A 27,537-nucleotide genomic window follows, 5' to 3' on the forward strand; every position below is an offset into this window, starting at 1 on the left:
AATTACGGCTAACCCACTGCCCCTGTTGTGGCTGCTCCTCGCGCCCTCTGGCGGCTCAACGCCCGCGTCGGGAACGACGAATACCACGGCCGCCGGCTGGCGTCGCGTCGACAGTCAGTCAAGGCCACGCCGCGATGGGCGCGCCATCACTCGCGGTGCAGTGCTCGTACGTGTTGTCTCTTCTGGCCGGGTAGATTCACCGGATATGTCAGTGAGTGTGAATCTGGTAAAATATCGCTGCAATATTTTCCTGTTCGACATTTCATCAGCTCCGTTCAACGTAAGTGGTTAAGAATTAAATTCCTGTCCCATTTAATCTTTCCCAACAAGGATAGTCTTTTCTAGTATTTATTCTACAAAAGCACAACGATCGGTACCTATATTAGTCGCATATTAGTCCTAACCACAAACAATTCTACATCTACCTCTTACTCGACATTTCGCCACTTCAATGACGCAAAGTACAAGGACCATCTAAAGTTGCAAAGTGTAAAACCGTCGACCTCAAACCACTACTCTCAACTCTGCACCTAAGTAACAGAGAAATTCCGCCGTAAGCTCAAGCATTCGTATCTGTCGAAAATCATAACTCATAGCCATATTCATAGATCGATTGCATGAATCAGTCGCCACCTTAAACCATTACATTCTTTCAACCGTATTTACCTGTTCTATAACCGAATGATTTCGACTTCGCAATTAATTCCTACAGCAATATTACCAATGATTTCGCAATGCAACTTTTAGTGAGTACAGCACGAATCTAAACCCTCAATTTCACAAACGTTCCAATCTCAAATCGCATCCGCCGATAATAAATCGAACGAACCAGTTTAACCAAAGACAAAGACATTTCAACGCTGTCACGCATCCTGTCATCAATTTCAGCGTTCGAGACACTGAGCTGCTTATTCAAATTTTAGCATCCCGTTCTCGACCGAATCGCGATGTATTCCGTACTCCAACTGACAATAACGTATTTACTGGCGGCTCTGACATGACCTCACAATTCAGATCCTAACGTGCTACTAGGGTGTCTGGACCAATAAGTTCAAAGTAATTTAAGTTTTCCAATTCCAATTGAGAGTGCATTTTATGGCAACCGAAAATGTTTGGCAGTCGTCACGGCACGGCAGGCTGGGTAGAGGGGGGGGGGGGGGGGGGGGTCAAGGATCGGGATTGAGCAGACTTTTCAACAACACTCACATTCTGGAGTTTCTCTGTGCTTCCGCTTCTCAGTGTGGTCGCAAGCGTCGGCGGCTGTCCTCGGTTCTGATCGCTCGAGCTGAAGAGGCTTCTCGCGGGTGACCCCGGACTGACGGCGGCTCCCAGAAGGCGTCCCCGGCTCCAGCTGCAGACTGTGACTCTCGGCTGCTCGACTGTGATTCTCCCTCTGGTTGGGTGGCGCACCCTTTTATAGTTGGGGGGAGGGGTGACTGCCACGCCCTTGCGACGTCATCTTCCTCTGCCTTCTTCTGGTGGGTGGGGCCGTAAGATGGCGCCCTCTGTCCTGTTTAGTCACCTTGCTCCTCTGTGCCTGCAATTTTTGGCCGTCGAATCGTCTTCGTGTTGAGTGCTTTATCATTTTAATAATCGCTGGCATAAAACAATCCCCGAAAGGTTTGTGATTTTCGAGTTTTAATTTTAATTCTTCAATTTCATTTTATTCAAACTTTTGTTTCCTTCCGTTTCGTCTGCCGGCAACGCCCCTTGTGACGTCACTCTTGCTCCGCCCACCGTCTCGGGCGTGCCGTAAGTCAGCGCCTTCTTCCTCTGCGGAGATCTCTGGAACTACCTCATGAGGCCATTGTGAGGTCGGTCACCCGGTTGTTTTGCCAGGTTCACTCACCCTGGGTTGCTGTGCCCGACAAAGGAGGCTGTGTGCTCCAGCCGGCATCCATCCTTGACACTGCTCCATGATCTGTTGACATCTTTTGCTGATGCAGCGTTATTTGAGGAGGTTCGAATCGCTCATCCTGCGGTAGCTGTCTCCATAGGCGGGCGTCGTAATGAGAGTTTAACGGTTGCCCATTGCGAAGACCTCTGGAACTACTGCGTTTTTGCTTGCCATAGGATCTTCCTGGTTGTGCCATTCCCACCATGTGACTCAGCGCGGTGCAGCTGTTGTGGTACCTGACAGAGTACGTGACAAGTGACAGAGTACCTTAACGTGCTCGCTCGCCGCCGCCGCCGGCCGCGGTCCTGACGTAGCTTGTTGACTCAGCTGTGCCTCGACGGTTCGTACTGATGTAGGCGGCATCGTCTTCCCGCAGATGTGTCTACTGCGGCTATTCCCACGGACAGTGCTCGTTGCGGGAGATGGAGAAAAGTGATGTGTGGGGATGGTGGGCCTGGTGACTGGGGGGGGGGGGGGGGGGGGGGTGAATAATGAGAGGGGAGGGGAGCGCAGCAGCAGCGCTCCGCTCAGCTGTGCGTCACCCGGTAGCAGCGATGGGTGAGTGAATGGAGGGGCCTGTGACCGGACTGCGAGGGAGAGGGACTGCCGGACCGAGCCGTGGCGAAAAGATATTACGTTAAATGTTCAAGATGTAGCGTGCTACATCTTCAGTCCAAACAACCCTAGTTGCGTCCTCGCAACTCATACGAAAAAGTCACACCCCTTACTCATCTAAATCTACACAATCATCTGATCTTCAGCAACGCCTACAACATGACATCGTATACCTAGTACAGTACACACACGCACCTGTTGTTCCTCGTCCCCACCTCAGTTTGTCGTTCACCAGATCCGGGTCACGGGCACCAACCACTTTGGTTAGCCCGATGTCGTCGGTGGCCGTCCGGTAAGCGGCTTCTCAGGAGGGTGAAGATCTCTGTGGCAGCCGAGGTGGGCGGCCTCCACAGCAGTTCGGGTAGCAGCCTCAATGGCAGCCCGGGTGGGCAGCCTTCACGGCAGCCCGGGTGGCAGCCTGGGTGGGGCGGCCTCCACGGCAACCAGGGTGGGAGCTTCCACAGCAGCCCGGATGGCGGGCTCCATGGCAGCCCGGGTGGGCAGCCTTCACGGGAGCCCGGGTGGCAGCCTGCCATGGCAGCCTGGGTGGGGCGGCCTCCACGGCATCCAGGGTGGGGAGCTTCCACAGCAGTTCGGGTAGCAGCCTCCATGGCAGCCCGGGTGGGCAGCCTTCACGGCAGCCCGGGTGGCAGCCTGCCATGGCAGCCTGGGTGGGGCGGCCTCCACGGCAACCAGGGTGGGAGCTTCCACAGCAGCCCGGATGGCGGGCTCCATGGCAGCCCGGGTGGGCAGCCTTCACGGGAGCCCGGGTGGCAGCCTGCCATGGCAGCCTGGGTGGGGCGGCCTCCACGGCATCCAGGGTGGGGAGCTTCCACAGCAGTTCGGGTAGCAGCCTCCATGGCAGCCCGGGTGGGCAGCCTTCACGGCAGCCCGGGTGGCAGCCTGCCATGGCAGCCTGGGTGGGGCGGCCTCCACGGCAACCAGGGTGGGAGCTTCCACAGCAGCCCGGATGGCGGGCTCCATGGCAGCCCGGGTGGGCAGCTTGCACGGCGGCCCGTGTGGGCAGCCTACGTGGCAGCCCAGATGGATGACCTCCTTGGCAGTCCGGGTAAGCGACCTCCATGGCCGGCCCTGCCGCGACCTCCGTGGCCGACCGGGTGGCAGACTCCGTGGCAGCTCAGGTGAGCGACCTCCATGGCAGCCCAGGTAGGTGACCTTCGTGGCAGACCCGGTGACAGGCTCCGTGGTAGCTCATCTAGGCGACTTCCGCGGCAGCTCAGGTAGGCGACTTCCGTGGCAGCTCAGGTGGGTGACTTTCCTGGCATTCCGGGTAGGCGACCTCCGCGGCAGGCCAGGTGACCTCTTCTGGTGACCTCTGCGGCGGACCAGGTGTCGACCTCCGCGACAGGCCAGGTGACAACCTTCGCGGCAGCCCGGGTGGCAGCCTTCGTGGTAGCACGGGTGGTTAGTGCATCCTCCGTGGCAGCTCAGGTAGCGACCTTTCGGCGGACCAGGTGACAGCCTTGGCAGCAGCCCAGGTGGGTGATCTGCAGCAGCCCATCTGAATGGATCGTTTGGCAGTTGGTCTTGCAGCATCCTGGCACCCTCTCCTCGTTCACCAACTTGATCATCGCCTTGACTGTGTTGTGAAGACGACCGTGTTTGATTTTGATTCAGTACAACACGAGCATTCCGCCTGTTCTTCCTCTTCTGCTTTTGATATTGCTGTCCTTTTATCCTCAATACTCTTGAAAGTTCGAGCTCTCCTTTGCAATACAGCAGCTGACCGTGACTTGGACTTGTTGTACAGCAGAACGTAGAAGAATTGATATGCCGATGCAAACAATTGTCAAGTTTCATCTTCGGCCTGTCTTCTGTATTAGTCTGATCCTTTGTTCATGAGACAGCTTCATTTCCTTATCTTATCTTCAACAACTTCTTCTATGTCCTTTTCAGTATTCGTAAGACCGCTTCCTCTCATCAGTTCCTTCACGTCGACCCCTGCAGCACGTTCATTTCCACTGCTGTCAGTATTTCGAACACCTGCTCAATTCTTCAACTTTCCTGTCATCAGCCACCATCATAAGCTTCATCATCTTCACACAGCTTTCCTTAGCTCATCCTCTTTCTTCATATCGACCCCTGCAGCACGTTCATTTCCACTGCTGCCAGTATTTCGAACACCTGCTCTATTCTTCAACTTCTTCCTCTTCTCCATACGGTTGACTTTCAATTCATCAACTTCGGGTTCGGCGGCTTGTGCCAGTCTACCAGCTTCACAATTTGAGAATTATCAAATCCCCACGTTGGGCGCCATTTGTAGCGAGGGGATTTAGAAAAGAAAGAAAAAAAGAAGGAATAAAAAAGCTGCATCTTCTTTGCGGTTCATCAAATACTGCGGTCCTCTGTCATTCAGCTGGTTGTAGCAGAGAGAATAATTCGCTGCTGTAATGCTGTCGGTAGTAGAGCTGGTGATACAGGGGAACCTGAGAGTCGTTGAAGAGATCCCGAGATAGATCTATAGAGAGATCCAGATAGTGATGAGATCCTGAGATAGATGTAGGTATCCTTATAGGGATCTGGATACAGATAGAGATGAAGATGAGATCCTGAGAAAGATCTTGGGATGACGTCCACCTGGGAGAGATGTAGATATAGATCCACCTTGCGTACAAATACATCTGATGGAAGATGCTTTTTAATTTAGAGGCTTGATGATTCTGTTCATTGTATAGACCATGATGCACGAGATGCTTCTTCACTGCTCGGATTTGGGATAGAGGGATCCGATCAGCTGGGTTTGCGGCACAGTTGGGCAGGTGAAGGACAGGGCATTCGAAGTCCCGATGACCACTGCCAAACATATGGGTGGTAATTACATTGATAAATTGAATGTGATCATTTGTCCAGTCACCCATTCCTATACTGGCCTTCCCATTAAGAAAATTGCCCACTTAATTCGTATTAGCGTTGCTAGTTTTAACTGCCCTCGAGAATCATTTGTTCGACTGCCGTAACCGAATTCTATCAAATTCCTATCGGCCTTATTCTAAGATTCATGCGTCGTCATTCTCACACCCTTGCTCGCATTACGTTTGCATTTCATGTATTCACCCAAATTTAATTGATAGCCCCCGAAATTCCCTCCGATAGTGTTAGGCGTCTTACAAACCAGGGTCTCCCCGGCGAGATAAATGTCTCATTCCGAAATCCATATGCATGCTCCGCTAACCGGCGACTAAGATACTTATCGCAGGGCCGTCCAGAATAATTGCACAAATATCCACCCTGCTAATTTATGGGATCCACTACACGTCCGATAGACTTATGGTACACATATACGCGGTTTACATCCGACTTATCTCTCTATCCGGGAGAGATTACCTATGCCCTCTTCCGGTCCGCGTGTAACACCTCCGTTCACGACCCAGGGACCACCGTTCATATCCTGGAACTCTCCTCAGGAACTCTCCTTAAACCATGGGATTTACTCTTCAAGGCCTTACGTGTCCTGGAGTACATTCTTCCCTCCCCTGAGGCTGTCCAGTACCGATTAAGGTACCTTTACAAAATAAGTATGAGGACTTATTCGGGACACTACGGCTCGCCTTATCCGCACTTTTGGGTGACTCACCCCTGACCCTCGGCTTCTTGCCTTTGGCATAACTTACTCTCCACTGCACACTGTGCCAATCTTCCCCTTCCCCCTGCCGTAGAAACCTCTCACTGCCTTCTCACCCAGTGTTACCTAAGCGGGAAAATTAACAGTGGCCGGTACCACTGGCGGAAAACGTGCATATGCCCTGCGTACGTGACGGTGTGTCCCTCTTATTATTCCGGTCTGGACGTGGGTTTAGAGAAGTGCATCTGTGTCTCATACAGTCATGCTGGTAAACATTACGCAATAGGAGACGGGCAAACAAGCCGTCTGCGCCTCACAATGCCCTGTGCCAATATTGGTGGAGTAATTATTGGCGCTAACTCGTAAGAACGCGAATAACAGAAACGCATTATTGATCCAAACCTAATCGTAATCTCAAGTCCATAATTGCTGCTGCACGCATGAACCTAATCACTAGTTCTCGTATACACTCCTAGCAGACCTTGAACCGCTCTTGATTTAATCAGATGATCTAGAACCAATTAGTACGCACCGATCTGTCGTCTGGTTGTGATCCACCGTATCATAGTGAATTACTGAATGCTCAACGGAAATGACTCCTTGAAACTCGTTCGATAGCTTCTGATGGGCTACTAGTTACCTATACAAATTATCTTTATAGAGTGCCAGAATATTGTCATAGGGGTCCCTAGCCTTTCATAGAAAATATAATTTAAATCATCCTATTAGCAGTAAACAATGCACATCAAACGAAGTGCAGTCCTAAATATCAAATAGCATGTCATATTTAAAATTATGCATTAACTGTTTACGTTCTTATCCCGTTGCAACTTTCCACAACTAACCATGCTCCCATACGTGACCTTCATCTACCGCACGCGCCCCAATTACGGCTAACCCACTGCCCCTGTTGTGGCTGCTCCTCGCGCCCTCTGGCGGCTCAACGCCCGCGTCGGGAACGACGAATACCACGGCCGCCGGCTGGCGTCGCGTCGACAGTCAGTCAAGGCCACGCCGCGATGGGCGCGCCATCACTCGCGGTGCAGTGCTCGTACGTGTTGTCTCTTCTGGCCGGGTAGATTCACCGGATATGTCAGTGAGTGTGAATCTGGTAAAATATCGCTGCAATATTTTCCTGTTCGACATTTCATCAGCTCCGTTCAACGTAAGTGGTTAAGAATTAAATTCCTGTCCCATTTAATCTTTCCCAACAAGGATAGTCTTTTCTAGTATTTATTCTACAAAAGCACAACGATCGGTACCTATATTAGTCGCATATTAGTCCTAACCACAAACAATTCTACATCTACCTCTTACTCGACATTTCGCCACTTCAATGACGCAAAGTACAAGGACCATCTAAAGTTGCAAAGTGTAAAACCGTCGACCTCAAACCACTACTCTCAACTCTGCACCTAAGTAACAGAGAAATTCCGCCGTAAGCTCAAGCATTCGTATCTGTCGAAAATCATAACTCATAGCCATATTCATAGATCGATTGCATGAATCAGTCGCCACCTTAAACCATTACATTCTTTCAACCGTATTTACCTGTTCTATAACCGAATGATTTCGACTTCGCAATTAATTCCTACAGCAATATTACCAATGATTTCGCAATGCAACTTTTAGTGAGTACAGCACGAATCTAAACCCTCAATTTCACAAACGTTCCAATCTCAAATCGCATCCGCCGATAATAAATCGAACGAACCAGTTTAACCAAAGACAAAGACATTTCAACGCTGTCACGCATCCTGTCATCAATTTCAGCGTTCGAGACACTGAGCTGCTTATTCAAATTTTAGCATCCCGTTCTCGACCGAATCGCGATGTATTCCGTACTCCAACTGACAATAACGTATTTACTGGCGGCTCTGACATGACCTCACAATTCAGATCCTAACGTGCTACTAGGGTGTCTGGACCAATAAGTTCAAAGTAATTTAAGTTTTCCAATTCCAATTGAGAGTGCATTTTATGGCAACCGAAAATGTTTGGCAGTCGTCACGGCACGGCAGGCTGGGTAGAGGGGGGGGGGGGTCAAGGATCGGGATTGAGCAGACTTTTCAACAACACTCACATTCTGGAGTTTCTCTGTGCTTCCGCTTCTCAGTGTGGTCGCAAGCGTCGGCGGCTGTCCTCGGTTCTGATCGCTCGAGCTGAAGAGGCTTCTCGCGGGTGACCCCGGACTGACGGCGGCTCCCAGAAGGCGTCCCCGGCTCCAGCTGCAGACTGTGACTCTCGGCTGCTCGACTGTGATTCTCCCTCTGGTTGGGTGGCGCACCCTTTTATAGTTGGGGGGAGGGGTGACTGCCACGCCCTTGCGACGTCATCTTCCTCTGCCTTCTTCTGGTGGGTGGGGCCGTAAGATGGCGCCCTCTGTCCTGTTTAGTCACCTTGCTCCTCTGTGCCTGCAATTTTTGGCCGTCGAATCGTCTTCGTGTTGAGTGCTTTATCATTTTAATAATCGCTGGCATAAAACAATCCCCGAAAGGTTTGTGATTTTCGAGTTTTAATTTTAATTCTTCAATTTCATTTTATTCAAACTTTTGTTTCCTTCCGTTTCGTCTGCCGGCAACGCCCCTTGTGACGTCACTCTTGCTCCGCCCACCGTCTCGGGCGTGCCGTAAGTCAGCGCCTTCTTCCTCTGCGGAGATCTCTGGAACTACCTCATGAGGCCATTGTGAGGTCGGTCACCCGGTTGTTTTGCCAGGTTCACTCACCCTGGGTTGCTGTGCCCGACAAAGGAGGCTGTGTGCTCCAGCCGGCATCCATCCTTGACACTGCTCCATGATCTGTTGACATCTTTTGCTGATGCAGCGTTATTTGAGGAGGTTCGAATCGCTCATCCTGCGGTAGCTGTCTCCATAGGCGGGCGTCGTAATGAGAGTTTAACGGTTGCCCATTGCGAAGACCTCTGGAACTACTGCGTTTTTGCTTGCCATAGGATCTTCCTGGTTGTGCCATTCCCACCATGTGACTCAGCGCGGTGCAGCTGTTGTGGTACCTGACAGAGTACGTGACAAGTGACAGAGTACCTTAACGTGCTCGCTCGCCGCCGCCGCCGGCCGCGGTCCTGACGTAGCTTGTTGACTCAGCTGTGCCTCGACGGTTCGTACTGATGTAGGCGGCATCGTCTTCCCGCAGATGTGTCTACTGCGGCTATTCCCACGGACAGTGCTCGTTGCGGGAGATGGAGAAAAGTGATGTGTGGGGATGGTGGGCCTGGTGACTGGGGGGGGGGGGTGAATAATGAGAGGGGAGGGGAGCGCAGCAGCAGCGCTCCGCTCAGCTGTGCGTCACCCGGTAGCAGCGATGGGTGAGTGAATGGAGGGGCCTGTGACCGGACTGCGAGGGAGAGGGACTGCCGGACCGAGCCGTGGCGAAAAGATATTACGTTAAATGTTCAAGATGTAGCGTGCTACAAAAACACGCTGATAACATAAATGGATCGCGATCGGCTCACTGCTGGCGGGTCGGGACGAAATCTGGTCCGAACGTCGATTGCAGCGCCACTAGACGGATGGGACGGTACCACTAGTTCGGTACTTGGCCGCCAGTCATGGTCCTCTGCTGCCGACTCTAAGGCTAAATAGGGATCAGTCAAGGAACAGAGACTTGTCTCTTATTGATGGAAAACGGGAGTATTTTCCTGTACTAATGACACTAATACTATGATCGAACTCTAACGCATGCTATCAGGGGTGTTTTTGTACGGAATCGCTAGGAACCGAGGACGTCGGAGCTTCGCAAACCAGCCTTAGTAGTAAGTCGTCAGTTGTTTTAGGATTTCGGTCTGCTACCACAGCCTCAGCCAACTCTCTTCAATCTTCTCCTGCGGTGTCTCTTTGAGTAAACGAGATGTTCGTTCGTCTTTCCTTGCCGGTCTTTGAAGTTTGGTGTCCTATTGTAAACGTTCAATGAGGCATTCAACGCTTCACTGTGAAATCCCTCTCAAGCGAAAGCAGTCGCTTATGGGACTACATCAGAGCTAAGTGAAAGCTACTTTCGCCCGTTCTCCACCAATATTTTTCGTTTGTGTTTATATGTTCACTAGTCAGTCGAGCAATGACTGAAATTGGCAGAGCGAAGAGGACGCTTAACTCTGAATATAAGAAAGAATAAGAGTAATTTACGATTGCCTTCAGTGTGTTTTTGTAATAAAGCTTAGCTGAAAAAAGATGACAGCACGCGCTCAATCCCAATCAAGGTACGAGCTCAGTCAATCACATATGCACTCGTGAGCGCACTGAAGGGACATCGAGGGCCCCGGAGTCACCATTGCACGGTGGGTCTGGGTTTGGGACGACTCCCCGCACATGACATGGTTGGGGACGAGAAGAATATAAGGTGAGGGTCGAAATTCAGACAAATTATCGAAAGGACCGATCATTGAAGCACTGCACTATAGGAGGTTGATAAAACTTTGTAATTATAGGCATTGTTGCTGCCATTACATACGGGATGCTGTTTTGGCAGCAAACAACAATATTTAGCATGCAAAGTGCAAGGTATGCCTTTATTGAAAACACGCGCATTGTGCTGCGTCTATTTAGAATTTAGATAATTGGGGAGTGGAAGACAAACTGAACTGCAAAAGAACATACCTAAGGAAATGAGTTGCACAATGTCACTTTTATTAAACAGTTAAGGTAAGAGCGCATAAATAAAGCTGACCAGAGAAAAGGTAGGCTTAATTAAAGACCAAACAGACTGACCAAACCACTTACTTAAACAATCTGTAACTTACAACAATCTGATCAACGACCAACTAAGACTGACCGACAGACCGAGCAATCGACAGACCGGCAGACAGACCGACAGACCGACAGACCGACAAATAAACAGACCGACAGACCGACTGTCCGACAGATAGACAGACTGTTCGACAGACCGACAGACCATCAGCTCGACAGACCGACCGACAGACGAACAGGCGTGCCGCGGTCGTCATGACGACGGCTGGCGGACCGGCGCGTGCACTCGTCCGCCGGACTGAGCTCTGTCAGTCAGTCAGTGCTGGCGCCGCCGCGACCGGAGACGGGAGGTCACGCAAGATGAACCGGGCAGGAGTGATTAGTCGGCGAATTGTGAGTAGTGAATATAGACGCTGTTAAAATGGGGAATATGACGCGGCCCCTCGTGTTGTGTTTGCTGACTGGTTTTGCTCACCATCTGCATTTATCACTGTCGTATTACTTTTGATTTGAATGAATTGGATGTAATGAATGGCGTAAAATCAAAGATGGATCATGTTTCAGCATTAAGTAATAAGCTGCCTGATTTTTTTTTATAGCGTTTTGTTAGATAGTGAGATTATATAGCAAATGGATCTCAACATTTTTGTCAACATCAATCAGTATGGAAGAATGAAAGGTGTGATAATTTTTTCTTCATCATAATTTTCTCCACCACCGGCGCTATACATCCTCGTTGTCCGTCTGCGCCCTGAATTGAGTTCCGAACTCGGGTCATGCCAGAACTTCATGTAACAGGTGTCAGCCGCTTTTGGTACGATTACAGTACGTTAAAACATCGCATTGTTTTAGAAGACGAGCTTTCTTCTCCACTTGGCTGCTGGACTGGCGTTTAAACCGATGCTGTTGTCACTCTTCTCTAATTAATTGCGTTTTGTGTGCATGATTCTGTCTCACAATGATACTCTATCTTGCATTATAGGTGCACAAGTACCCGTGCACAAGCATATAACTGCAAACCCGTGCATAGTTTTGCAAAGTTCATATATCGCATATATCAGCACACCTATCATAAAATTGAAGAGGAAGAAATTGCTAATGTTCTGTCTCTATTTCTAACTACCACTCGGTAATATTTTTGCTGAAAAACATTTGTACGGTCAAACTGTTCGTTTTTCATGTGGCAAACGGCCATTCTTATTTCTTAGTATACGTGCATACCACATCCACAATCATGAACAAATGATTGCATTACGGTTCATGAAAACGGATAAAATCTTGTCGCTTGAAACGTGAGCTAACCGGTGACGTGGAGAGTCCAGTGCTTATCAGCCCATATACTGTGAGGGACCTTTTTCCGTGTCTTTATCTACGTATTGTTTACGATAGCAGATTGCTCCACAACAACAAAACCATTTTTAAGCCGGCATAAATTGATGAAAGGAGGACAATGATCTCAGCAATAAACGTCAGACGGAAAAATTAATGCATTGCGCATCAACGAAGTGAATATCAAGAAACAATCAAAATTTCTATTAAAACAGACATTTTTATTCCAGGTACAGTGGAAGCTTCATGTTTAAACGGCAGAGCTAAAACTGCAAACACATAAGTCTGTCGATCACTCAATGTATGCTCTAAGTGGCATTTGAACATCAATATAACACAAAGCCATGAACATATTTTGAAGTTCTCAACTGCCAGAAAGCACTTAGAAGCCAAGCCCTGCAAAGTTAGGGCACTTACGGTCAGTTCCACATCAATGTGCACTTTGAACAGTCACGTGTCTTTCAATGTATTGCGTAAACTAGGGCAGGATCTATCTTGTGATATAGTAAGGGATCGGTGGCTGCAGATTTATAATATACTTGGTGTATCATAATTATCACTTTTATCTCGATACTATCGCACCGAATTCGAACTGTCTTATCAGTTCAACAATCCATTATCCTTGCGCCCACACTGCGGGGATTTGGGTAAGCCTATGTATATTCACTATAGGCGTGCATTATTTGTCCCGCTTTTACAGCTCACCGTTCAGACTTCTTCCCTGTCAGACGCAGCGGGACCCTCTGACGGGCCGTGAATGGTTCACGCGGCCGGCTGTGAGGGTAGGAGTACGGTGAATGGGCCAGTTTGGGTCGGCCGAGCTGCCGCAGGCTCCTGGATGCCTGACACCGGCAGTGCACCACACCCACACAGTTAGCCACAGTGTATGCTGGATGGGTGCTGTTGCTAGTGTGCGAGTAAATCTTATCAGATATGGTCGGTCTAAGTATTTCACGGAGATATAAAAAAATCTGGGTCGGAAATGCAGACAGGTGTTTTACATGTTTGTAACTACTTTTTATGTTCACGATATAACGAGGCAGCAAAGAAGATAAAACGGAAATTGAATATGACAAATGATCACCACCTGATGAGCCATTTTGTTCCAAACACTTTCAAATAAGAATCAAATAATACGGATTTCACATGAGTTACACAAAATTCACAATATTGAGTTCCTTGAGTTTTAAAAGGAAGTCGTGCGTATTGTGCATTCGTATAAAATATAAAAGAAAAATGATCAAACAGTGTTTTCCCTCGCCCCGTTGGGGGGGGGGGGCATTTTGGCCCCCCCCCCTGTGGTTTTTCCTGAATAGCAAGAAAACGGCGGCGCGCAGCGCCGCCAAATTTTCAGTACCTTCCCGGGCATCAATTTGACACCTTCACACCAAATTTCAAGTCTTAGGTCACCTTAGGTCAGGAGTTATTGAGGTCAAACTGAGGTCATGTTCGAGCAAAAATGAGCAAAAAGCATGCAATCTTGAAATGCTAACCAAATCTACAGTTATCAAGCAATTTCAAAGTTCTTTATATGGTCTAGTAGACAAAAAGCGGCGCTACAAAACTGCTATCTCGGATTGTCAAAATTGTGGGTTCTTGACCCAAAAAAAAAATTAAAAAAATGATTTTTTTTAGAAAAACTAAAAAAAAAAATCCAAAATTTTTCCGAATTTCGAAAAACCGGTATATATGTGATAGTCCCTGCGCTCTTCTATATACCTACCAAATTTCAGATCGATATCTCGTTTTTTGGCCAAGTTATAGCGAAAAAACTGTTCAAAAATGATGACGTCAAATTTTTGAACTCAATTTTTAGCGATTCTAGACCAGGTACGGCAAAACAAAGACCACCATTGAACTCCCCGTGACGAGCTGCATCGATTCGATACCCATTTTATGCAAAAATATTAACTTTGAAATCTGACCTAATTTGACCTGACCTTGACCTGACCTTGACCTGACCTTGACCAAAACGTGACCTAAGCAGGCCCCAAAGGCTGCTTGACCCACATAATCGCATTTGTCATGTAAAATGGACCATAAAACATGTATCATACGACACTTTCATATTGTGACCCCCCCCCCCGTGACCTGACCTCTGTGACCTGACCTGGTATCAGTGACCTCAAATAGCAAAATATGTGTTTGAAGAACATTTCCCCATAGATGATTTTCAATGAAATGCATTTTACTCGATTTTACAACGCATTTCTTGAAATGCCTGTAAACGGTGAAAATTGGACCTTTGACCTGACCTGTGACGTCATCGGTTTGACCTAGGTCAATAAAATTGGGTCACAAGGTAGTTCCTTGATAAGGCTATCCAACACCGTTTGCTGCTTGTCGCTAGGTTGCGTGGTTCTCGAGATCTTATGGGGGGGGGGGCCAAAATGGGCCCCCCAACCGGGCGCGTTGCTCGGCAGAGCCCAGCGGGGCGCGGGTTATAGCATTGTCATTCACCGATATTGATCAAGGTATCTTCATACCGAAAGCTTTGTGTGTTTAAATATACATTTGACCTGTTATCATTATCATTTATTCACCGTTATAACCGTCAGCCGAGCCCATCTCAATCATGTGTGCATCTGGAGGCAGACATATGCTTGGTCACACATTAAACTCTAATGGATGGTGTGAAAAATCACATCAAACTGTGTAGCTGGGGCTAACGCATCTCTGGCGACCCCATTATAACCACCCGTTCTCTTGTTGTTCAGGCACGCACCAAGGCGTGTTCGACGGACCTGGTAGCCAAGAGCACAACATCAGTTCGGCCGCCTCCTAAAGTCCACCAGAAACCCTCCGGCAAGGGAGGCAAGGGCAAGAAGGGCAAGAAGGGCCGACACCAGCAGTACGACCTGATCGTCACCATCGACCTGGTCGAGTACGGCCTCACCGAGGAGATAGTAGCCGGTGAGACGCGTCTCCGTTCAGCTATTGACCGGTGCACCACCCGAGTGGGACTTCTTGTGGGTCGAGTGCCGCGCGCCTGCGGCTGAGGGCACTGAGCCGCAATTTGTCCGATCGAGTGGCCCAAATCTCCGGTTTAAGCTGCCCGCACTCACGGTATGACAGCGGTGTGCAGTACTCAGCAGGGAGCTGAGCTGCGAGCTGCTGCTGCTGAGCTGCTTTTTCTTTGCTGCCGGTTACATATTTGATTGGAATATAGGTATATTCGTTTTCACGAATATATTCTGTTTCGAGCATTTTTTGTTTGTTTTCGTCTGCTCACAAGAGTGATTGGAGCCGCAGGCCTGAATCAATTTAGCATTTCTTTGATAATCAAAAAATATATTCATTGATAAATATTGCATTACCCTTTTGCATGTTAATGTGCAAAGGTCCATAGAATTGCATCTGGTTAACACACATTAATCATGCTGTTTTCGTAAAATGTTTTCTTCAATTCCATTCTAAGATTACTGCCCTGTCTAGACCCTTTGGTAAGGTAAAACTAAAAGAGTGATGGTTTGGTCCCGTTCTGAAATCTCGAGTTGTTGACTGACGAGTTTACCTTTGCTGATGACTGTCACATGCTGATCAGTTGTTATTCTCTTGCAGAGTTCAAAGAGGCGTTTATGCTGCTAGACAGAGACGAAGACGGTATCATCAACATGAGTGAGCTGGGGGTGGTAATGAAGTCACTTGGCCAGCGACCAACGGGTGAGTGAGTGAGTGAGTGAGTGAGTGAGTGAGTGAGTGAGTGAGTGAGTGAGTGAGTGAGTGAGTGAGTGAGTGAGTGAGTGAGTGAGTGAATGAATGAGTGTGTGAGTGAGTGAGTGAGTGAGCGAGTGAGAAAGTGAGCGAGTGAGTGTCGGTTTGTCTGTCTGTGTCTGTCTATCTGTCTTTTGGTCCGTCTGTTTGTCATTTTGTCTGTCTATCTGCGTGTCTTTTTGCCTGCCTGTCTGTCCGTCTGTCCGTCTGTCCGTCCGTCCGTCTGTCCGTCTGTCCGTCTGTCCGTCTGTCCGTCTGTCCGTCTGTCCGTCTGTCCATCTGTCCGTCTGTCCGTCTGTCCGTCTGTCCGTCTGTCCGTCCGTCCGTCCGTCTATCCGTCAGTCCGTCCGTCTGTCCGTCCGTCCGTCAGTCCGTCAGTCCGTCAGTCCGTCCGTCCGTCCGTCCGTCCGTCTGTCTGTCTGTCCGTCTGTCTGTGTGTCAGGCTTATTAACCACTCAAAGGTTATACGGTTCACTGATGAGTCCTGTTTGGTCCGATAAACAAGATCATAAGCTCTGATTAGCTGGTCGGCGATAAAACTCTTCAGGTAGCCCTTGGGAAATTACGGCCACATAGCCAATGCAATTTGACAGGCAACCTCCAATTTAGGAGTCAGATGTGACGAAATCGATATCATAGTTTCTGAAAAGGGATGCCTGCTACGAGCCTGTTGCTTGTAGATACCATCTAATAGATTTGTGCTGACCAGAACGTGGTAATGATTTTATATCCGCCGTCTCATTCATACATTTTTGAGGAGTGTTTCCTCCCAGCTCACGCTGCTTTCAAAATAAGTCGTCCCCGCCAATCGGCCGTTCCTGTGGCGTATCACAGTCGCAGTATCACGCGGGGTGACCCCGGGGCCGCCGTATTTTCTAATTACCCCCGGCCGGCCGGCGGCTGCGGTGCGGCTCTCCAATCGATGTCAGCGTGGGGCGCGGCTCCGGCCGGCGGCGACGACCGAACCGACTCATCATCTGGCGTGTCGACGCGGTGAACCGGCCGACGGCGGATATATGCCGGGAGATCAATAGCGCAGTGGACGGGCTCGGATCACTGCCGCGCAGTATCAGTAGCCGAGCCGCCGGCTGCTACTGAACTGATTCAGTTCAGTTGAATCATGCCGAACTGGCTAGGAGGGTTCATTTGAACTAGCCGGCCACACACCGAACTGGCTCAGAAGGTTCAGTTCAGCTAGATCACATTGAAATGATTCCGATGGCTCAGTTCATTCGATTCATACCAAACTGGCTCGAAAGGTTCAACTCAGTCGGCTCATACTAAACTGGCTCGTGAAGTTCAATTCAGTCGGCTTAGATTAAACTGGTTCTGGTGTATCAGTCCGTCAGGCTTGGATGGCTCAATACAGCTGATTCAACCCGAGCTGCCTCTGCTTTTTTTTTAGAAAGGCTCCGGTATGCACTGACGTGGCTAAAACCACCTCATTTCTTTTTGCCAGAAAATCTATCTTTGGAAGGTAAAAGACCGATGACGAGATAAACCAGATTTCAAACGGGTTGATCACTGATCCACGCTTGATATTTATGGATATCGTACCTAACTATCGTGTCCTTGTGTTGCAGCCACGGAGCTCAGGCAGATGATAACAACAGTCGATCAAGAAGGAATGGGGCAAATTGAGTTCAACGAGTTTCTACAAGTAATGGCAAGAAAGATGGCAGGGATGGCAACAGAAGAAGAACTCAAAGAGGCTTTCAAGTACGTATTGCTTATTCTGATCATCTGCTGTTGAAACATAAAAGTCGCTGCCACAGTAAATGCGCTATTACAATGCTGAAAGAAAAACAAGGAATGCGTTCAAGGCTGCAATACGGGTCAGGACGTGCCACAGGATATGAAATATGAAGCAGCGCCACTGGTGCTGATCAAGGGTAAAGTGGCTTACTTTTTAGAGCTTTTTTGGATCGGCTACTCTTTTTATTCAATGACACGTCTTCGTCTGATTCTCAGGGTGTTTGACAAGGACAAGGACGGCTTCCTGTCCGTCTCGGAGCTGCGGCGCATCATGACCTCGATGGGCGAGAAGCTGACCAAGGCGGAGGTGGAGGACATGATCTCAGAGGCGGACAAAAACGGGGACGGCAGGATCAACTACAGAGGTCCGTATATCAGGCGCCTGACCATGCCGCAATCATCAGCTTGTGTTTCCTGCTTCCAGGGAATACAGTGATTGCGGCTGGTACTGTGATTGGACAATTGTCAGTGATATGACCGCTGAAAGACCGTTCCGAGAACATATTATTCGTTCTTGTCGGAGTCATTATGGTTGTATTGATGTCATTATCATCCATGTGACGTTTCCAAATTGATTGCATTTTTCTTTTAACTTCTCTCAGACATTGACCGAAGGGAAAAGTCTGCTAACAATGATTAGGCCTATGGGTCCTTAATTCATTTAATGTTTTTGGCATTTACAAACCTAATAAATGTGGGATCTCATAATGCACGATGCCTATCAGTAGCGGCGGAACACCTTCAGTTAAGGGGGGCACTGACGACTTTTGGTCCCATTCTTTCATGCAACGCCCATAGGGCTAATGTTAACCCGCGCACCGACGGGGGTCTGCGCCAACTTCGCACCGACGGGGGGGGGGGGGCGGATGACCGCCCCCCCCTGAGATCTCGAGAACGAAGCAAGATAGCGACAAGCGGTAAACGGCATCGGATATGCACGGCCAAGATCTACAATTTTTACAAAGGTCATTTTCAGGTCAGGTCAAAGATGACGTCACAGGGGTCGAAAAAGTCAAAATGGCGGCGCTAGATATGGAGAGAGTTTTTCTCGAATAACTTTCAAATTAGTCAAGATAGGAACAAACTAAGGGCATCATCGTGATCCTCTCGTCAATCCGCATCGAATGATATATATGTTGACCTCGAAAGGTCAAGGTCAAAGGTTGACCTCAGGTCACGTGACCTCGAGGTCATCATGTATATCATTCGATGCGTCTTGACGAGCTGAACACAATGAGACCATCCACGCGTCTGTATCTTGTTCCTGTACGGAGTTATTGGCCAAAAACCTTTGGTGACCTTTGATGACGTCACATGACCTCACAGCTGCCCAACAGCAAAACAGACCTCAAGGTAGTGAAGGTTGATCGTATATGAAGTCATGTAAAGTATATGGGGCCATTCCGACCCGTTTTAGTGGTAAAAACAGGGAGTTGATTTTTCCCCCATTGACTTATAATGGGGAGGTCGCGAAATTGACCTGACCTTAGGTCACCGATATCAAAATTCCGAGATATACAAATTGTAGCTACTAATGACCTAATAATATCCTGCGACTTTCAAAGGCCTCCGACATCTACTGTAGCTGTGGCACGGTGACAAAGTTGCAAAAAAGTGACTTGAGGTTGGGTCATTCAAATTGACCTGGTGATCTGACCTTAAAAGGTAGGAAGTTCAAACTTGCACACCATGTGTAAAATTGATGAGGTTATAGCCATACCAAATTTCGCGGCGCTACGCGCCGCGGTTTTCCCGCTATTCGCGAAAAACCTCAGGGGGGGGCGGATATCCGCCCCCCCGGTCGGTGCGCGGGTTAACCCGCGCCCTGCTGGGGGGGGGGGTGTTTGAACACCCCCCTTGTGGTTTTTCGCGAATATCTCAAAAACGGCGGCGCGGAGCGCCGCCGTTTTTGGTACACCTTATCATACATCAATTCTACACATGTTGTGAAAATTTCAGACCAAGGTCATTCAAGGTCAGGTCACCAGGTCACTTGAAGTGACCTCACCTCATAAAAAGTTTCAATGTCTGTCATAGCTACACCGAGTGACCGATCGCTTTGAAACTTTCAGCGATTGCTAAGAGCTATAGCATGTACAAAATGTACATCTCAGAATTTTGATATCGATGACCTAAGGTCAGGTCAATTTTTCGACCTCCCCATTATAAGTCAATGGAAGAAAATTGAAATGCGCCTATTTTGGACGAAAGACATTATAAACACTCCCAAACACTGAATTACAAGTGGTTTAGACACACTGAACATGAAAATGGTGTCCGTGACCCCTGTTTATGCCCTGAGGTCATCTTAGGTCACGAATGGTATCTAGCAGTTTTTCGCAAATAATTTTTGATAGAGGCATGCTAGAGCGATGAAAACGCCTTAGATGTGTTCAGCTCGACGACACGGATCGACTGATATGCAACATGACCCTTTCCGGTCAGGTCATGACTTTGACCTGATGTCAAATTTTCAAGTTGACCTTTCAAGGTCAAGTTATAGTTCATTCGATGCGTCTTGACGAGAGGAACACGATGCCGGTAAAAGTAAGCTCGTACAAGGCTTGGGTCAAAAGTTATTGCAGAAAAACTGTTTCCGAAAAAATCGGCTATTTTTGCAGTTTTTGCCCCCTGCAGGCAAAACCGTTGACGTTAGGTCAAATCTGAGAAAATTATTCAGAAATGGCGTTAATAGGGCTATCGAATGCGCTTTTCCGCGGCGCTGTAGCTCTATTGGTTCCCGAGTTATGCGTTGGCTTCTTGGAAATTGTCGACATTCGACCTGGAAATCGGCGAAATTTTGCCTTCAATGACCTCTGGTGACCTGACCTTTGACCTGACCAAAAAATTGACCGAAGTGATTTCGTCATTATTTTTGACGCTCTTTCGAACGCCGCCTTCCGCGTATCGCTACGTGGCCCAGGAGCCGAGTTAGAAGGGGGGTGTTCAAACACCCCCCCCCCCCAGCAGGAAGTGGAAATCCAGGACCCCCAGCCGGGCGCGGGTTAAAATGCCCAAATCAAAGGGGGGCACGGTGCCCCGGTACCCTCCCCGTTCCGCCGCCAATGAATTGCTAACCGTCCACGATCTTATTTTGTTTCAATTTGCATAACTTAAAAGTGAAAATATGTCTTTCTGGCTTTCGGCGGGATTTTTAATGCAAGCAATCATCATTGCATGAAACAGGTAGTGAAAATTAAACAGCAAAAAGTACACATTTTTTGCATAGATTACGTCGTTTCATCTTGAATTATAACCTTTCATATCACCAAATAACTTTAAAAAGTCGCAACGGCAGTTATCTATTATTTGGACTGACACTTGCTGTTCTCGGTTTCAGAATTTGTTCAAGTGCTGACGTGTGGCTCGTAGATGACGTCAGTGCCTCAGCTGAGACGAGGTGGCGTCACAACCTCTGACAACGTCACTATCTCCGATGACGTCACGCCCTCAGAGCTGACCCCAGCCGGACCGCAGTGCTCCTAAGACAGGACCGCGCGGTGCAGGCGGCATTGCCCGCCGGTTTGGACATTCCGCGCAGAACTGGACCCACTGTCCGGCTGGGCCGGGCCGGGCCGTTACAGGTTTATGTATAATGTGTTCCTCTTCTCGTCTCCGTGCTTTCACGTCCTTTTGCCTGTCTCAGAGCGGCAGAATGGTGTTGACTGTTGAGCGAGCAACTGCCCATTGCTGAGGCGCCTGGAGGCTAATGTTTCATGAGCTGCGTATATTCAAGGGACGAAGGACAACTAGTTATACACCTAGATAATTTACTCTCTTGTTAGTCGGGAACCGAGGGTATTGAAATTTTTCAAGCTGCCTTATATGTTAAATCTCTCAAAGACAACTAATAATTGTATTTTACGTTATAAGAAACGAAATAAGAAATAAACACGATGTCCCGTTGATTGAAACAATTACGCTTTAAACGTTAGGAATGTAGTTCACTGTGAACTGTTTTAAAATCAAAAGAAAAGTGTCAGTGTGCTTGGATGCTCAAATGTTGATCCTGTTAATCTGTTATGACAAAGTAAGTTATTTTTCAAAACGCGACATTTAATGAAATGAACTTGAGTTCATAACTAAAATACATGTATGAAATTTGAGATTCATAACAAAATATCGCGTTTGCTGTTCATTAGGCATAATTGCCATCTGATTCAACCTTGCACATTTTGCATTACATAGTCAACGTCATGTCGTGTAATCTTTGAATTATACACGATGTTCGATAGATGGTTCGGCTATTAAACAAAATTAAAAAAATTGGATGAGTGACAATTTGACAGTGCATTCGAACCAGAGCTAGCTCAATTTACTTAGCTTTGTGCTATGAATTTTCACCACCTTTTCCTCAGTACATGCTGCGTATGTACTAAGTATATACCAACGAGAAGACCCACGAGGATCCACTGTCGAAGTGACTGTAAATAGAACCCCGAGAAACCGACGCGCCCCCTTCCGTACCCCCTCCGCGTCGCGCGCCGTGTAGCGTCGGTGTTCTGTGTTCAACTTTGGATGTTATACCGTAGAGAGATGAGCGCGAGTGTCTTTGATGTTGGCAGCGCGCAGGGGTGACCGAATCGGTCACTCTTCTCTGCTGTCGCTGCTTTGCGCCGTGCACGTTTTCAACCAGCCTTCTGCAAGCTGCAGTGACTGAGACCGATGCCGCCTTGGCAGTTCATGCTTCACGCTTTCTTGTGATCTGCGCGATACGACCGACCAAAACCGGAACCAGAAACTGCGTGTGACCTTCCTGTGACCGGCGACCTTCCTGACCTCAGCTGTGCTGCAGGTCACTGACCCTGAACGGCCGTTGACCTCCAACAAACCACTGACCCTGACCGGCCGCTGACCTCTTGACCCGGCCGCTGACCCCTGATCTGTCGCGGTCGGAGCCGGGCCGCTGCCGGTCGAGATGTAACTCGTCAATGCGCGTGGCGTTCGTGTCCAGACAGCTGTGATAGAGAAGCTGGGCGGGCGGGACGGCTCGCCGCTCGACGCCTGTGCTCAGTGCCCCGTGTTGAGTGTTGTCCGACGCGCCGGCGACCGGACATGCCTTCCGCTCTCTGACCGCTGGCAATACACAGAAGACGCCGCGGTTGTCGTCTTTGACCTGTGAGTGACCTGTGCCTGAGACATGAGCCTCGGTGACCTACTGAAGTGAGCACGAAGGGTGCCAACAGTAGGTGAGTTAAGACAAAGCTGTGTGCCTGGATGACAGACACAACTTTTCAATTTACTGGGCTACTTTCAAAGTCAGTTGTGCGTTCGTATTTTGTTGCCACGATCGTTTCACATTTTCCGGCTCTCACTCCGCCACCGCTGCGTCCACTGGCGCCCTGCTGACTGACACGACTCTGCTCGGTACGGTGGGGTGGGGGAGGGGGTCGCGGTGGGGGAGCAGATGTGACCGAGGTCGCCACCGATCGATCCGACTCTGGTCAGCTCAGACCGACTAGTGCCGGGCGACCCTGCTACCGTCCTGTCACTAACTACTTAGTACCGAGGGCACCGCTACCGTTCTGTCACTTATCAGCGCCGTGTGCACAGCCATCGTTCTGTCACTAATCTGTACCATGGCTACCGTCCTGTCACTGATCATTACCGTGGGCACCGCTGCAGTCCTGTCACTAATCCGTACTGTGCGGCACCACTACCGTCCTGTCACCAATCAGTACCGTGGGCACAGCCACCGTCTTCTCACTAATCAGTGCCGTGTGGAGCGTCCCGGGACTAGACGATTGGCTGAGGGGATGATTAGCTGCATTCTCGACCTCCGTGGAGGACAGAGAGTCTAGATGAGAGGAGAGGGCAAGATGAGCTGACCGGACCGGCGGCGAGGAGGAGAGCTAGAATGAGGAGAGGACTGGATGAGGAGTGGCTCGGAGCTGGGAGGATAGAGAGCTCCAAAGGAGGAGAGAGGACCAATAAGGAGTGGGTCGAACCGTCTGACAGATGATTAGAAGCTAGTGGTCACTGGGGACAGGATCAGCCACGGGGCAGAGATATAAGTGGAGTTCTCAGAACAGAAATCATGGAACCTATGATTGGTCGCTGATGACAAGAAGAAAATATGAATGGAAAATAAATTGGACAAGAGACATGCCAAGGTCTTACAAGAAGGCTCAGTCAGGCAGCATTCGCTAAACCATAAAAGACAGGGAACATTTTGACATTTTATGTAAGCAAGCATGTACTTTGAGCTCCGGAAAGTGACCAATTTCGGCTCCACTCGTGCCTAAGTGTCTCTTGTACTCTGGCGAGATGACCCAAAGTTTTCCGTCGGCAGCCATAAAGGTCGCACGAATATGAGGCTATAGTGGTGCCTCAGGGTCGCAGGGATCTCCCTATTATCTGGTACACAGACCTAAATTGAACCTGTAAATTTCACCGCCGTGCAGAAGTTACGCGAAAGTACTGAAACAAGCTGATCCCGAAAGACGTTCGTGTTTATGGCATTCTACAGAAGTTGAATAGCAATAGCAAGCAGTTAAATCGGTGTCTTTATCTGCCACTGTTATGTCTCTCATAAGTTCCGCCACCTTTCACATTTACATGTGTACCTATAAATCACTTGGCTAAAGTAGGGGTTGTTTCTACGTGAAGGGTCCATGCACCACTCATTGCGCCTTTTTACCAAGTTCTTCTATAAATCCGTGCACAGAGTCCATGTGAACTCCGTGATACAAGTCTAGCCGAGATGGCACTCCAGTCGGAGTCGTAGCCGTCGTCCGTCGTCCGTCGCCACCGACGGCTCGTCGCAGTCGACGATAGTAGTTCAGCGCCGGCCGCCAGGTGGTGCTGTGTGGTATATACTTACCGGGGGCTGTAGAAAAGCAGAGCATAGCCTAGCTATTGGCTATAGCTAAGCTGGCTATTGCACAGCGATATTGACAGCTGGCGACGAAACGTCTAAACGGCGCGTATAAAGCGCCACGGAGGAAAGCATTATCTTCACACATTTGAACTATGCAAACATTTGTATGATTCTAATTTTATTTTCCGTCTCAGAATCATCCCATGTTATGGCAAATACCCATGCTGGATATTTCGGAGCTGGGCACTTACAATACCTGGCGGAAGGCATGTGCGCAGCTGCAATATGTTACACCAACTATTCATTCTCGCCGAAAATAAATAAATTAATACAGGCGTCAAGCACGCTTTCACACCTTTTCCTCGTTCAGGCACATGAAACTGCGGCGTCCGCACCATACGGTCATCAATACAATCGCATATTACAAAAATATCGAGCCGCAAAACGGTTCACTTATAGACTTCAATTACGAAAGACATGTGTCTTATCTAAGGACGGAATACATCACGCGGGCGGCACAGGAAGTTTACGGACAACGTTTCTATCGACAGTGTTGTCGTTGTTTTTCCAGACTGCGCTATAAAAATAGGCCACAATAAGACGTAGAATATGAAATGTTAAGAAAAGTAACGTTAAAAAGGCACTCTTGTTTGACATATCGGCGCCAATCAGCCCGCTTTTAAAATATCCATGTCGGCATAGTCCTCCGATTTGAAAATGTCCCACTCCCATGGTAGTCCAATCTTATCCTAATTCCTAGTAAGGGACACAGGTAACCTTGCGCGGCAAATTCTGCCGGTCCGCGCTCCCCACAGTCGGAGCCGACAGCACAATCCCCTGACTAAACCCACCCCTACCCGCTACAACACCGCAAAGGCACCAGCCCGTGGGCCTCTGCACATAAACAGTCCGGCACACGATCTCAGAACGGGACTGTTCCGACCCAGGGACGCTTCGACAGGGTCACTTCGCTCGTTGTCCTGACGCTTGTGGTGTAGTCTCACTATGTCCTGTCTCCAAGTGACAATCTCTTCTTGTCTGTATGGTGATGACATCGATTCACATGCTCAATCCCGGCGTAGTGCCCACATCACTCTCGCGTAGTGCAAGGCGTAGTGCTGGCATAGTGTCCAGTCTAGATCACACCACCTTCGCGACTGCGTGGATTCGGAGTCTGTCCAGTTCACTCGTGGTTGAGCTAGACTTTGAGCCGCGATAGAGCCGTGTCTCTCACCAGACTTGTGACAGCTCAAGAAAAAAGTGAGCTCGCTCAGCTCAACTCCGTCTTATCCGCTCCCGCTCAGCTCCCGCTCAGTTTAACGCGGCTCAGCTCAGCTCACGTTCCGCTCAAACCGGCTGCGCTCCGCTCACGCTCAGCTCAGCTCAGCTCAGTTTTCGCTCAGCTCAGCTCAGCTCAGTTTTCGCTCAGCTCAGCTCAGCTCAGTTTCCGCTCAGCTCAGCTCAGCTCAGTTTCCGCTCAGCTCAGCTCAGCTCAGTTTCCGCTCAGCTCAGCTCAGCTCAGTTTCCGCTCAGCTCAGCTCAGTTTCCGCTCAGCTCAGCTCAGTTTCCGCTCAGCTCAGTTCAGTTTCCGCTCAGCTCAGTTTCCGCTCAGCTCAGCTCAGTTTCCGCTCAGCTCAGTTCAGCTCAGCTCAGTTTCCGCTCAGCTAAGCTCAGCTCAACTTAGTTCCCGTTCAGCTCAGCTCAGTTTCCGCTCAGTTAAATTCAATGCCACCCATTGCCGAATGCCGAATGCCACCCATATCTCTGTAACGTGTCGGGGTCCGGCCAATGACGTCACGGCAATGCGTGTGCTGATTGGTCATGGACATCGAATCATCGGGACACAGGTCGCGACATCACGCCGCAGTGGATAAGGATACCAACCGAACGGCTTACAACGGTGCGAACGGGGTGCAATAGAGCAATGTAGCGATTTCCCGACCGATCGCTTCAGTTTGCGGTGTCGAACTACATGGCCTTTCACCTAGTGACGTCTTTGGTTTGTATATAATATTATTTCCAGTTTATCATGTTTCTAGTGTTAATAGTGTATCAATATTCAATGCACATTGCATTCGGTTTTATATTTTTATCCGTTCTCATCATCTTCCAGTGTACCTACTACCTACTAGAACTGGATCAGCTCAGCTCAGCTAAATCAGCTCAGCTCAATCAGCTCAGCTCAGCTCGCTCAGCTCAGCTCGCTCAGCTCAGCTCAGCTCAATCAGCTCAGCTCAGCTCAATCAGCTCAGCTCAGCTCAGCTCAGCTCAGTCAGCTCAGCTCAATCAGCTCAGCTCAGCTCAGCTCAGCTCAATCAGCTCAGCTCAGCTCAGCTCAGCTCAGCTCAGCTCAGCTCAAGCTCATTCAGCTCAGCTCAGCTCAAGCTAATTCAGCTCAGCTCAGACAGCAGCTCAGCTCAATGCATTACTGAGCCGGCTCAGCTCACAGCTCAACAATTTGGCAAAATGTTGAGCCGGCTCATGAGCTGAGCTGATTTTTGAGCCGGCTCAACTGAGCTGATCACAAGTCAGTTCATCAAGTCTAATGCTACCACCAGTCCGCTGGATGCTCGGCACCCATCGACATAGCAAGTGCATCAGCATACACACACTCACACACGAATGCTTATATAAATCACGCGTACAAGCTCGCACTTTCAACCCTTTCACCTAAGCACGCAGACTCACGCACATCCACACTCATATCTTGGCATGACTCATGGCTGTGTCATACGAGAGTCTCTGGGCGGCGACAGCATCATGCTGCAGAGTTATTCAACATCCAGGGGTATAAGTCCTTCAACCTGCCGCATACGCCTGCAGCAATGACCCAACTTCGTGTCAGCCTGGCCCGGAGGGCGATAGCCTCATCAGGGGACCGGTAGCCTCGTCACGGGCCCGGGCTCCTCTCCTCGCTCTAGCGGTGGCGTTTAGCCGAAGTTCTCGAAGTGGTGGATGAAGTAGGGCTGCTTGCGGCCCTTGTTGACGTCATCACATGCCGTGCTGACCGACTTGGTCAGCGGACGCGGGCCACAGCTGAACACGCCGATCTTGGAGACCTGGCGGTAAACGGAGACAAGGGTCAGAAACTGCCTGTTTAACAGCCCGCAGAGGTACCGAGATA

The 27,537-nt window shown here is 49.2% G+C and overlaps 2 protein-coding genes across 4 annotated transcripts in view; one reads left to right on the forward strand and one right to left on the reverse strand.

Annotated features, from left to right (window-relative positions):
* LOC122367073 (neo-calmodulin-like) overlaps window positions 1–22,694 on the forward strand; it is a 47,959-nt gene extending 25,265 nt beyond the window's left edge. For 2 of the 3 annotated variants that reach the window (XM_043339855.1, XM_043339856.1), the window contains exons 3-7: window positions 14,842–15,037; window positions 15,686–15,787; window positions 17,422–17,557; window positions 17,810–17,958; window positions 20,934–22,694. In XM_043339855.1, the coding sequence (XP_043195790.1) occupies window positions 14,842–15,037; window positions 15,686–15,787; window positions 17,422–17,557; window positions 17,810–17,958; window positions 20,934–20,965 (615 nt within the window). In that variant the 3' untranslated portion in view covers window positions 20,966–22,694. Of the gene's footprint in view, window positions 1–10,691; window positions 11,189–14,841; window positions 15,038–15,685; window positions 15,788–17,421; window positions 17,558–17,809; window positions 17,959–20,933 lie in introns of those variants that run through there. The other variant, XM_043339857.1, reaches the window with a different exon arrangement.
* Window positions 22,695–26,006: 3,312 nt separating this feature from the next.
* The window catches only part of LOC122367074 (dual oxidase-like), a 65,562-nt gene continuing 64,031 nt past the window's right edge, over window positions 26,007–27,537 (reverse strand). The window contains exon 22 of the mRNA XM_043339858.1: window positions 26,007–27,472. Within this exon, the coding sequence (XP_043195793.1) occupies window positions 27,344–27,472 (129 nt within the window). The 3' untranslated portion in view covers window positions 26,007–27,343. The remainder of the gene's footprint in view (window positions 27,473–27,537) is intronic.

The sequence above is a fragment of the Amphibalanus amphitrite genome, unplaced genomic scaffold (genome assembly GCF_019059575.1).
Source record: "Amphibalanus amphitrite isolate SeventyFive unplaced genomic scaffold, NRLGWU_Aamphi_draft 000849F_arrow, whole genome shotgun sequence".
NCBI lineage: Eukaryota > Metazoa > Arthropoda > Thecostraca > Balanomorpha > Balanidae > Amphibalanus > Amphibalanus amphitrite.